Source organism: Haplochromis burtoni, unplaced genomic scaffold (assembly GCF_018398535.1).
Source record: "Haplochromis burtoni strain Fernald_Lab_line unplaced genomic scaffold, NCSU_Asbu1 Contig_33, whole genome shotgun sequence".
NCBI classification, from domain to species: domain Eukaryota; kingdom Metazoa; phylum Chordata; class Actinopteri; order Cichliformes; family Cichlidae; genus Haplochromis; species Haplochromis burtoni.
Window position 1 is genome coordinate 8,246 of NW_024582394.1, and position 12,599 is coordinate 20,844.

At 37.6% G+C, this 12,599-nt stretch overlaps 1 protein-coding gene across 2 annotated transcripts in view; it reads right to left on the minus strand.

Moving 5' to 3' along the window:
- Window positions 1-1,204: 1,204 nt before the first annotated feature.
- The window catches only part of LOC102305546 (prominin-1-A), a gene marked incomplete at its 3' end in the record, with an annotated part of 39,220 nt that continues 27,825 nt past the window's right edge, over window positions 1,205-12,599 (minus strand). The window contains 3 exon segments of one of the 2 annotated variants that reach the window (XM_014332735.2): window positions 1,205-1,410; window positions 6,362-6,388; window positions 6,904-6,962. In XM_014332735.2, coding sequence (XP_014188221.1) covers window positions 1,205-1,410; window positions 6,362-6,388; window positions 6,904-6,962 — 292 coding nt within the window. 2 annotated transcript variants of the gene reach the window in all.

A 12,599-nucleotide genomic window follows, 5' to 3' on the forward strand; every position in this document is an offset into this window, starting at 1 on the left:
TGTATATCTGAGGCCGATTGGTCAGTTTGGTTACGGAGAAAAAAGGGAAAGTGCCGCTAAAGAGAACAGCTCATTCCAAATGAAAAACTAACACTTTAAACTTCGAAAAAGTGAAAGAACTCATTAAATAACATCTTAAAGTTTTATCACTTACATTCGTTAAAGCTGAGCTAACAAATCCAATCTAACATTATCAAACTTGGCACATCTCCTGGATAATTGAGAATGCATCAAGACAAACTTGGCCCACTTTTAAAGCAGCAAATTAACTCATGTTTACCAAGAGTTTGACTTTAGCCTATAGCTACCTTTTCTATACACTTCTTATATAAAACTTTTCTATCACACCACAGCAAAAAGAGTCAGACTTTAGAGAAACAGATGTGTTTCTGTGTGTGAATATGCAGAATCTGTGGGCAAAAAGGCATGTTTTTTTTTGTTTTTGTTTTTTAAATTGATCTGGTCAAAGCAAGTGAACAATGGGGAAAGGAAAACAAAATATATTTTCTGAACTGAAATCTTGAAAATTAAGTCTGCTTTTAAACTCACCGCAGTCCTATTCGAGAAAGCCACTGCTTAAAATGTGCATATAAAAGACAAACAATGACGACTGTGCAGTAATGTGAAAAAAGTTTAACGGTATTATATTCATTACAATGAATACCAAGGAGTACAGGTCTAGGTGAAATTGTGTGTATTGTCAAAAGGTCAGAAGTGTTTACCAGAATTATTGCGGTCAAATTCCAAAGCATATTGCGGATTTATCTTCGATTTGTAGTATTTTAGATGTGCACTGAGAGATTGCCACAAGAGTAAATGAAAGCTTTCAGTCTGGATCCCCAGAAGGTTATAGTGACCAGAGCTTTGAATGAATAAAAGAATGAAGGGTGCTGCCACATGCAATCTACAGTAGGACTCAACTATATATAGCAAACAGCATGGGGGAGGAGGAAAACTGATGACTGTGTGTGTGTGTGTGTGTGTGTGTGTGTGTGTGTGTGTGTGTGTGTGTGTGTGTGTGTGTGTTACTAACATGTGTACACATGTGCATGAGAGTATCGCCGTAAAAGACAGACATGCATCTTGTTTATAACCCCAGTGTATGCATACATGCATGTCTGCATGCAGAATGTGCACGTCTACTTGCAAACCGATTTCTGAATATTTCACTTATGTGTGTCATTTCTGCATGTGTCATACTCACGTGATGACCAGTGAGGTGGAGAAGAGCAGCGTTCCCAGGAGGCCACGCCGGCAGTCTGCATTCTTCCTCTGGCGTTGGTGCATCTCACCACCACAGTTGTCACAGCAGCGGCACATGCAGAAGAAGAGCCCGGCTATTGGCATCAGAATGGTAAAGAGCAGGCCCACTGCTGCACAAACTAGGAAGCCTATCTCGTAGTAGATGGCCTGGGGTCGGGGGAGAGGAGTGAAAGGGAAAAAGAAAATGAGATGCAGAAAGATGGACAAATTATTTATGAATAATAACAACAAAGAGAGGTGAGTCAGTAAATGAAGAGATGAGGATTGGTTTGGTAGAAGAAGGAGGGGGTGAATGTTTAGGAGTGAGGGAGAAAATGAGGAGAAAAGGATAAATTAATAGCAGAAAACACAAAAAGACGGAAGGATGCACACAAGGAATACAAGGATAAAATGATGAACAAATCTAAAAATATCTGGTAGAATCCCACCGCTGCGAGTTCTCTCTAGTTGTCCAAACAGGATTTGCAGATGGACAAAGACATTGCGTAACATTACTCACTGCAGGAGAATCCTCTCTTTGTTAAATACAGCAAGCTAATTCAATAATTCAACTTCCTGACTGCATTTTTACACAAAACAAATGCCAAAACTAAAACAAAAAATGAGTAGGATGAAGGTTTTTGTCCCTGCACACTATAGTGCAAACTGAAAGTGAAAGGGGAAAATGTGTTGAGACTGTTGCAGAAAGCAATTGTTGGACATTGTTTTTGCAAACATTTTAACCCAACAGCAAAATGCACTGGCAGGATAGTAACAGATGAAGCATGATGGGAAAATACTCAAAGGAGCTTCCCCTGTACAGTAGCCCTGTGGTACAGTTCTTCCCACTATAACGAAGCAAAAAGACAGCATTTCTGATGAAAAACCTGCTTCAATAGGAATTAACACACTAAAGGGAACGACTTCCTAATCTTTCTTCTTTCAAGAAAAATCAGGCCCCAGAGTGAGATCATTATACCTGTTTCAGTGGAGCTCTGCATTCATTGAAAATAAGGTATATGCCTAAGACCATTATAATTTATTTAAGTTTAGGGAGTCAAACCATGAAGCAAGCGAAATCATTTGTTGGCAGTGGATGATTCTTCCAACTTTCAGGATTCAGGAGAGGATTTTAGTAAGTAATGGTGAGGTGAAGTTCTAAAACAAATAAACAAAAAAAAATTAACTTAGGTGGCTGAAACTGAAATTTTACTGTGAAAATTTGTAGCCGGTAATCAGAAAATGTAACCATTTCCTCCGCCTAGCTAAAACTGACAAATGTAATGTCTTGATGCATGCTCAATCAGTCAGGTAAGTAAATCCCAAAAGGTTAATTCTGTTCATCTGGACGTAGTGTTTTCAGTGGGAGAAACGATTTGTCACTCATCCAAGTCACTTCTTCAGTTTCATAAAACAACCTTACATCCAAACTTCAGGAAGATTCTAACAAATGTGTCCATCTTTATAGACTAAATTACTCATCTTATATTTACTTCATTAACTTCTTCGAATAAGACAACACAACAAGAAGTTTTAAGTTCTGCACCTAAAAGAAACAAAAAACGGACCTGGTTTAAATTTGTTTGTCTCTGCGTTGCTCTGTTTGTGGAGCTCCTGCTACATTTGAATTGCTCCCAGGAAGTCCTGCTCTGACCCCTTGCAGGTGCACATTTGAAATTTTATACCACAGAGGTCAAACTTGAGCTCTGTGGCAAAGCCTGTGGCCTCCAAGCACAACAAAGCACTCTCATCAGTAGCATCATATCAAGAGTGCAAGCAGGAGCATGCAGATATTTTTAAAATATATTTTTAATATATTTATGGGTCTATATGTGGTGAATTCATCCCCTAGGGTCAGACTGTCAAAACTGTGAGAAGGCACATTCTCCTTCACCACTCAGTATTTTCCCCGAGTCAGTTCCTGCAACTTTAAAATGAAATGCATGCTAAAGGATCCCTGTTGTGACACAGTGGAGGAGATTTTGCATTCGCTGTAGATGTGCACCTCCACAGCACAAGGGCAAGCCTGGAGACGGTGCTTTCTATTACTGTATTTACTGGAATTAGAACCCTTTCAACATCACCTATGAAATCTGCACATCATTTGTCAATGACGGCCTAAATAATCCTTAACTTTCAATATTCAATATGACAAGCTTCTTTAGCAAATTCTTTCTGATATACTGAGAGAGTTAAAATGCTGCTGTTGGCAGCTTCTCACTTGCTCTTCTTGTCATGTGCCACAGTGCTCCTACTTAATCTGCCCCTACCTAAACTGCACGCAGACATAGGCTCTGGAAATTGTCAAAATTAAATAGGGGATTGGTAATTCCCACACCATATGTAACTTGTCACAATGATGTTCAATAGCTTCTCGTTATGAAAGGATCAAAGCAGCACTGCTATCACTGCGTTGAATAGAGGAACTGCTCTCCCAGCTGATTTGTACTAATCTTAATCGCCCTCACAAGTCAGTGACCTGCCTCCTTCAGGGACTCCTTCATTGGCTTTTGGCTAAAAGGTAGGGTAGAAATAGATTCTGAATAAGACTGAGAGGAACAGTCTTCTGGTTCATTTTTAAATCTTTACGCACACATGGAAAACCCGAGTAAAGATAATAACCCACAGTCCTGTCGCTAATGTTTGGAGGAGTGAAGGCTCCAGCTGTTTGACTACATTAATTTCTAAGACATCAAAAAAGTCTCTTAATCACTTTCTTTATGACCTTAAAAATATAGACTGCAGAGTCCAAAGAGAAAAAGGGAAATCAGAGATTCTGAAAATGCTGTGAGGCAAAAACTAAAGGAAAGACTGTGTGTCTGCGTGGGTGTGTGCACATATGTGTATGTGTATCATCTAAAGGCACCAATGTCAGCACAGTTGTTGAGGACACTGTGCAAACTGTAGTGCTTGCATTGTCATTCTCCTTCTGGGCTCTGCTTGTTATTGGGTGAATCTTCAGCAAAAAAAAAAAAAAAGGTCAAAAATGTGCCGTTTTTTTTCCACCGCCACTCTTAAAGGGCCTCCAGCTCTTACTATTTTGGGACTATAGCTTTGTCTTGGCAAGTGCCCAAAAGAAGAAGGTGACCTTCCAATAAGAACAAACTGGATGATGGGTTGGCAGCATGTCTGAAGAGTGAAGATGTGAATTTCTTTAACATGAAACAGATTTAATGCCAGCAGCAGCCATGAGGCATGCTGAAGCATCCTCAAGCAAGAAGCAGTTTCCTTGATTCATTAACAGTTAACTTAATGCCCAATAAGAGCTCAGCCTACTTCTCTGCTCTGTTTTTCTGGGATTCTGTATGTTTACTATTAGAGTGGATAGATCTAAAATGGCCATGTTTATTTATTTATTTATTAACCTTTATTTAACCAGGAAGATCCCATTGAGATTAAAAACCTCTTTTTCAAGGGAGACCTGACCAAGATAGGCAGCAGCAGATGTCTCAGTTACAGAAATTACTCAAACACAGGCAGCAACAACACACATGCAACAATGAGGCCATGTGAGGCCATATGAAGCCCCACTCACCTATTCAAATCAACACAAAGTTTAAGAAGAGCAGCCTATTTTAAGAAAGCTTTGTTTAATACAGGGTAACTGAGATAAAATGAATAACTGTAACACGGTTGAATGAAGAGGTAAAAGTGTACGATTTGAAGAATTTTGTCAAATTGATTTTTAAGTAGGTGTATAGCACCCACTAACACAGAAAATACCCTATAAAGTCATGAACAAACATTTATATATAAGTACTCTTTAACATCATATACTTGCAGGAAAACATGTAAATACACACACTCTCAAACACACGGTTGGACAACTTAAATCCACCGTAAGCAAACTTTGGTTAAAACTAAGACTACCGTACACACTGCCAGCTGTGATTTTGCATTAAATAGTATTTTAAAGCCTGATGATTGATTTGCTTTGCATTTGTCTATGAGGGCTATGAAAGGCTGTTCTTAAAAAAATAAATATTAAAAAACAAAACAAAAACTGCAATGCATTGGGCCTGATGTGATAAGCAATTTCCCCAATATGAGGAAGAATTTATTTTACAAAATGTTCAAGGTAGCAGGCATGACACTGGATAATATCATGCTGGGACAGAGTCTATTCTGCTTTGCTCTTCCAATAAAAGTTTGAAATCACCGCCTTTTACAGGCAGGCTACAAGCACAAATTCAAACCATTTAAAAGCTCTGCTGTAGAATCACAGTAAAAATCACTGTTACAGTTTGTTGACCTGTGAGGTAGTCCGGCCTGTTTATGCTGATATAGAAAAGATTTTTAAACCAGGGGAAATGCTGCACTTAATGCACACTACAAGTCCAGGTCCAGAGTTCTGCCACCATCAGGATCCCGAACATAATGTATCTGTTGTGTTACATGTGGCTTTTACATGCTGTGTTTTTAAGTGGATGTCAAAGTAAATACAGCTGAGATGCTGACTAGTGAATACAGAGATATTCACCATGAGCACTGAACACTGTTTATGCACTGACATAATGAACATAAGTATAATATCCTTGTTAATCATTATAATAATAAAAACTAAAGAAGGAGACTACTTTGCAGTTCAAAAAAGTCAAATTTGAGTGACGATGTTGGATTGATATGGCAGTAAGTGTCCCGTTTTGTGCTACATATTAGCCTCACAGTAGGTCCTCAGGAGCCAGTGGAGAACTATAGGCAATATTTTACCATAACCCCCTGTAACACGAAGTTCAAACTAGATGAAATTCAAAGTAGAATTCTCTGACACTTAGTGGTATAAAACATTTTTTCTATGTTTCTCTATCCAGTCATCTCTGTCACTTCCATAAAAGTGAAAAAACAAAACTCTGCACAAGGATGTGCTTCAAAAAGAAAGAGGGGCTACGGTTTAGGTCAAGCTAAAGGGAAGGTTCCAAGGTGGCTGTGAGGTTGATGGGATGGCTGAGAGAAAGTTACAAGGCTGCAAAACTAATCCTGTATATTCCAATTATCAATATGACAAAATATACAAGATTAATATCTCAGCTATGATTGTGCAGCCTTGATGACTTTCATAGTGGAGAATTATGGGAAGGGGGGGATCGGTTAGACTTTAAGTCCAGTGTGCAGACTTTACCTGAAGGGTCAGCACTATGTTCTCTGGCTGAAGGAGGCCAGATCAGATGAAGAGGGCATGCAGAAGACAAAGGCAATGCAGCATCAAAAAAAAGAGCAAAGCCACAAAGTGAACACATGTGATGAAAGAGAACAACAAAAAGAGAAATTAAAGTCATGCATTTCCATACATAGCACACAAATAAGACTGCAAATTGCACTCTTTATTTAGCTCTCAGGCCTAAAAAAGCCTTTGGTTGTCAAACCTGTTTGCTCCGATGAGCTCAAATGATTTATCTCTCTAAATTTATAGGTTGTGCCAGAAGCAATAACCATTTTTTCCCCCTGGAATGCCGGTAAAAAGATGGCATTGCCTTGGCTAATGAAAGCTATTGACACCTTGTTTTAGAGAAGTCACAGACTACTGCGTTTCTCAGAGCTACATTTCTAATGTAATGTATTTCATGAGTTGCTGTTTCCAATCAGTAAAAACATGCAGCAAGGAGGATGAAAGGCACAGAAAAGCAATAATTTCACCACACAAACAAGCACACACTCAGTTACCTTTTGATATTCCGTCTGAATGGCTCCAAACTTGTCCTTTGCCAGTTTGACAATAAGATCTGCAGCGGCATAAAGAAAACAAACACATGAAGAGAACTTTGGTGTTTTCCTGTAATAAAAAAATGACATGCATGTAGGATTCTTTTATCCAGCAGATTATATCGCACTCTCATTAAATTGTATGAATTTCTAGCATCTGTGGCAACGTTTTTAAACACATCTGCCTCTGTTACAATTTAGACATTTGATATTACTACAGGATACAACACAAAAACATTACATGTCCCAAATTAGTCCCAAATAAATACAAAAAGTGTTCCATACTCTATACTAGTCTTAATTGGGATTTTTTTTAGAGTGGTACACAAACATCTTTATAGTTCATGCTCTATATTACTGTTCAGCATATTGATTGACAGTTTGTTTATAACAGTCTTAGTATTGACACTTTACTTAGGTAGGAACTGGAGTAAACTGTAGACTCTGCACATTTTGAGAAATAATTTATGCCAGGCTGAAGAAGGAAGTTGACATTTTTGACAAGAATGTCAGGAAATCCAGAGCCACACTGTGACACTGCAGCCTCCTCATCCCCAACTCTTGTGCTGACAGTGTGAGGAACTTGTATTTTATTTAGTTGTAGTCTGTCTATATGTTTGGACTCTGTTGTAGCTATTTGTATCCTGATTACTTAAAATACTCTACCTGGTGGATGTCAGTATCACGATTTTGTTAATCAGCAAAACCACCAACATGTCACATTATTGACATTAAATTTGATACCAAAACTTCAAAAGCAGAGTTTTTCCTTTTACCTTTCCCCAAATAATCTGAGTAACAAAATATCTCTGTACACAAATATTTGTGAAATGATCTTTTTGGATGATTGTTTTCTTTTCCCACTTTCCCACATTTGTCATCAAACCATTGCAGAACCTACATAACTATAGTTCTATGAAAAGAAATGCTTCTTGGCAAGAAATCTTATCTTATTTCCTTATAAATAGTGCCACATTTATACGGGAACTATATCTGTGAGTATGTAGACCCATGAAAAACTTGCCGAACCTTTCGTTTAATCTACCTCTTTTATTTACAGTGTAATTCTGATGACTTTTGGTAACATTTTAAAAGCCTTAAATAAAGCCATCCATATGTATAAAGAGCAATATGAGCCATTTAGATTTTGGTTAGTTTTCATAACTACGTGATTACTTGGTATCGTGTGTATTTTGTATACATACGTATATACATAAAACGTAAAAAAAATTTTTTTTTTTAACACTTCAACTAATAAAAACAGAGATTGCAACAAGAAATGTGCAAATTTATAACAGATACAACTAATAATCTCAAACATGACTTTCACATATGGAAATACATTTAGGACCAGAATTTCTGACCTCACTTTGCTCTGTTATACTTCTTTAAAGTTGTGATAGCAGTGTAAGTATGTAGACATTTGTGTTTCTGTCTGTATGTATGGTACTGTTCATTTAATTGGTAACTGTTCTGCTAGGCATTTAGTAGAGCCTATAACTTACAGTCAGACAGAATTTAAATATGAAATCTTTAAAGAGATTTAGAAAAGAAAATGTTGTCCACCTACAGATTCTTAAAATTCTGAGGAAGGATATTTGTTATCTTCCAAAAGTAGCCAGGAAAGGAAATGAAAAGGCACTGTTTGTTACAAGAATGGAGATGGGGTATTTCCTGATACAGCTGAGTAGCTAAGATAATTAGGTGTTTTCCCAGCAACAGTGATGCATCAGCAGTAGTTTCAAGGTAGACAGATCACATAGCTCACTGTGTAAATGTTGAATAATCAGTAACATTGCCCACCTTTAGGAAGAGTAAGAGTAGTAAAAAGAATATGCAGGGGGAAAACAAAACAATTTGCTTTGCATTTTGGCTCCAGGCCCTTTCCACGCAAGATTTGTCTTTGCTGTCCACTGAAGAATAGCAGCTTTGTGACACGTATCTAAAGATTCATGTCTTTTTGTTTTGTTCTTAAGAAACTTAAAGTGGTAAAAGTTAAACAATGGTAGACCTGTAGTGACCTTACCAAGAGATAAAACTGTCCTCAAGTGGACCCTTTCCACTATGGATGAAGCCAATTAAATACAGTACAGTTGTATTCAATGTTAGAAAAGGAATTTCATGGGTACATCCTAAACAATTATATCTCCTGTCAAACAGAGCATCTTGGTGTTATCTTTTTTATCTACACCTGGAGCTGGCTGTGACTCATCATGCAATGATGACAGAGACAGCAAGGCTTCTTGGAGGCAAAGGGTTTCCAAAAATAATGATGTCAAAGCCACAGCTTGAGTTTTCTTCTGCAATGCAGTGAATACAAAAAATATCTTATGGAATTGTTGAGAATAATTATTTTTCATTCTAACAACAGATTGTTAGACATCGTATGCTTGCGTCTTGTTCACAGCCAGATTGGTATTAATGGGAAGCTGCTTTATAATAATCTTTAAACCATATATTATGGCTGTTCAGAAACAGGTTATGTCCAATTGTTCAATTTACAGTTAATTATGATGAACATGAATTTGACTAAGAGGCTTCCATGGGCTTCTTTTTTCACATTCATCTGTCTGGTATACCTACAGGCGTCTGCTGGCTTTTGTATTTGATGCCTTGCAGCAGCAATTACTGTAACTACTGTAATTGAAAAGCTGAGCTTTGTGATATACTTTGTCTGAATTTTTTTCCACCACGTTTGGGAAACATAATTCTCTATTACAGGTCGATCGTGTCAGTGTTTCCAGCTTTCAGGGTAGTTCCTACACCCCTGCCAGTCACTATTGTGCATTTTGAGCCGAGGTGTAAAATAATCCAGCCTTCGGGAGGAAAACAAGTACAGTGAGCCAAGCCCAGCTATTATCTTTCCTTGTGCTTATGCACATTTGAAAGAAGCTACTGACCTTTTTATAAGGCGTGTTCCCTTTTATTCAGAGAGGATGAAACCTGTGATGTTATCATTTCAGGTAATAAAATATCTCCAAATCAAGTTTTGTGAGGCCTGTACAGTAGGCTAACGTGTAACAGCACAAGAAGCGAAACTTAACTTTTGTTGACTTCAGTCAAAAAGTTGAAATTAAGGAAAAAAAGGGCAAATTATAATAGCAATATTTAATTTTGACTTACATTTTATATCTCAGAATTTGTAAACAGTTAAACAGTTATTCAACTTAATAGCTGGAGACGGTCTTCTGATTAAATTACGACTGCTACTACATCCATAAATGTTTTAGTTTCCTATTAAAAAGCGACAAAAAAATTAGAATATAGTTCACAAAATTATCATCACGCTGCATTTGACAAATAACTATATAACTATTGAAACTATAAAAGCAGGAAAATGTTTTCTGCAACTGTAGAGCAGATTTCAAATAATCATCCCAGCTGTTTAGTGTACAATGCTTATCTTTAACACTGAATACTGACAAATCCAATGAATAATACTGATCATCTCATTACAATGCAATATTCTGATAGGTCCGGGCATTCAGGTGGATCTTTTGACATGCACCATCCACCTAAACATTGTTCTAAACAAATCCCTACTCCCCAAAGGAAATGCTCAGGATTTGGCCAAGAAACACAACAAAAGAGGCAATGATCTATGCTTTAAAATCCTTTCCAATCTGACATTCACATGCTCAAGTCCCACCCCGCTACTCACAAGACTCCAAGAACGTGCTGTATAAATCCAAGTGCCTGACATCACAGGACACACTTTAAGCTCCAGTGTTTTTACCCCTTTGGGTCAGAGCTGTTTAGGAAGCTTGAGGGAGACCTCCACAAGATTAGAAAGATGTTGTGGTTGATTGGTGTATGAGTGTGACGAGCAAAATGAATGAATGAAAAGCAGATTCTGTTATTACTATTGCCAATAAATGAATTGATGAATGAAAATGGGAGCGATTTTCAACCATAAGGAGTAAAAGAATGTCTGCAGACTAGAGGAATAGAACACAAAGGAAGGAGAAAGATCAAAGACTGCAGGATCACAAAGGAGAGAAATAAGAGGTGAAAGAAAAGCAACAGGGAGAGAGTGCTGGACTGAATCCATCTTCGGCAGTGAGAGGCATCTAATCCTATGTGAACGAAAACCTCACTTAATTCTAGTTTCAACTCACGCTCCCTCTCCTCTCAACCCTCCTGCTGGTACTTGTCATTTATTAAACACATACATATATTAGCCAGGATTCTTTGGCCTTTAACCCCACTAACCTCCTTGTCATATAAACTGTGGCTTCAGCAATTTAAACGAATTGTTCATGGATTTTGAACTGCTTACCCTACAAAAATGTGTTACAGTAATGAATGCTATTTTAAAAAAAAGTAAATGCCAGCAGTTGAAGCTCCGTCAGTATCTTCTGAACTGAAAACAAAAATCAAAGTAGAGTTTTTCCAAAAGATGTAATGAGGCTTTGCAGGGAGCTCAAGATAAGCAGAACCTGGCAAGATAAATTTTTCATCACTTTGACTAGAAGTGAGTCACCCGCCCAGAGGACTCCAGCAGGTCTCTATCATGGTTCCTCTGCTCAGTGTTGAAATGGGAGAGGAAGAAGATTTCTGGACAGCAATGAACAGTGGGGGTTTTCAACCTACTGTGCTTGCTTGGACCGGAATTTTGATCTCACTAGGGTGGAAAAGTGAATTATTCAGCCAAAGCAGATCCTCTGGCTTTCCAGCGTAATTGTATAAAATCGTTTTAAAGAGTATTCTTACCTTGTGGAGCATGGATATGTATATTGAACAGCTCTCTGTGAGCTTGACAACAGGGAGTCAAAACAAATCTGATCGCAACACATCTAACCTTAGTTCTTCTGGTCTTTAAGCCAGCATGAAATGCATAAAAAGGTTTCAGTGTTACCAGCTCAGATCCACTTTACTTCAATTTGACATGTTTTATAATTTGCTTTTTCGTGTTTTATCATTTCTCAACATGCTGCTCTTTGAATGGACTTAAAATCAAAATTCAATACATGCATTTTAAAGGGTCAAAACAGACAAAACATCTTAAAATACACCATCCATCTGTTATTGGTCTACACTAAATTAAATGTTTGCTTTGAGAATTTGTGTTTTTTACAGTTCCGTTAATTTTGCCACCAAAATGTACAGATTTAATCAATAAAAATAGGCTGGTTAATACATAATAAAAAGAGTGTTGTGACAGATGCCAAGCACAATACTTCCAACTGTAAACAATGCATCATCCATAGCTCTTTACTATAAGAGCTTGCATTTCATTGGTTAATTAGACTAATACATAAGAAAAGCAAATTAGATGTGTGACTGGTAATCCTCTCAGGAACTTCTCCAGAGTTCCTGAGAAAAAAAACAACAAGAAAACACAAAACAAAAAGGCGATTAGACCCATGGATTAAATGATCTGACAGGAGTGTTCAAACCTACACATTTAGTGACTGAATATAATAAACCCCAAGTTCTGCTGTGCATTGATTGTTTGTAGGGATTTAGGGCAGTTTCAGATTTAAGGCTCCAGTGTTGGTGAATAGTATTAAGGAACACTCGTATTTTCACCATATGCTGTATTCCAGTTATGTAATTAAGAACACAAAAAGCACTTCTAAATGGCTTTGGTTTAATTTTAAAAACAGCTGAGCTTAACACACACACACACACACACACACACACACACACACACA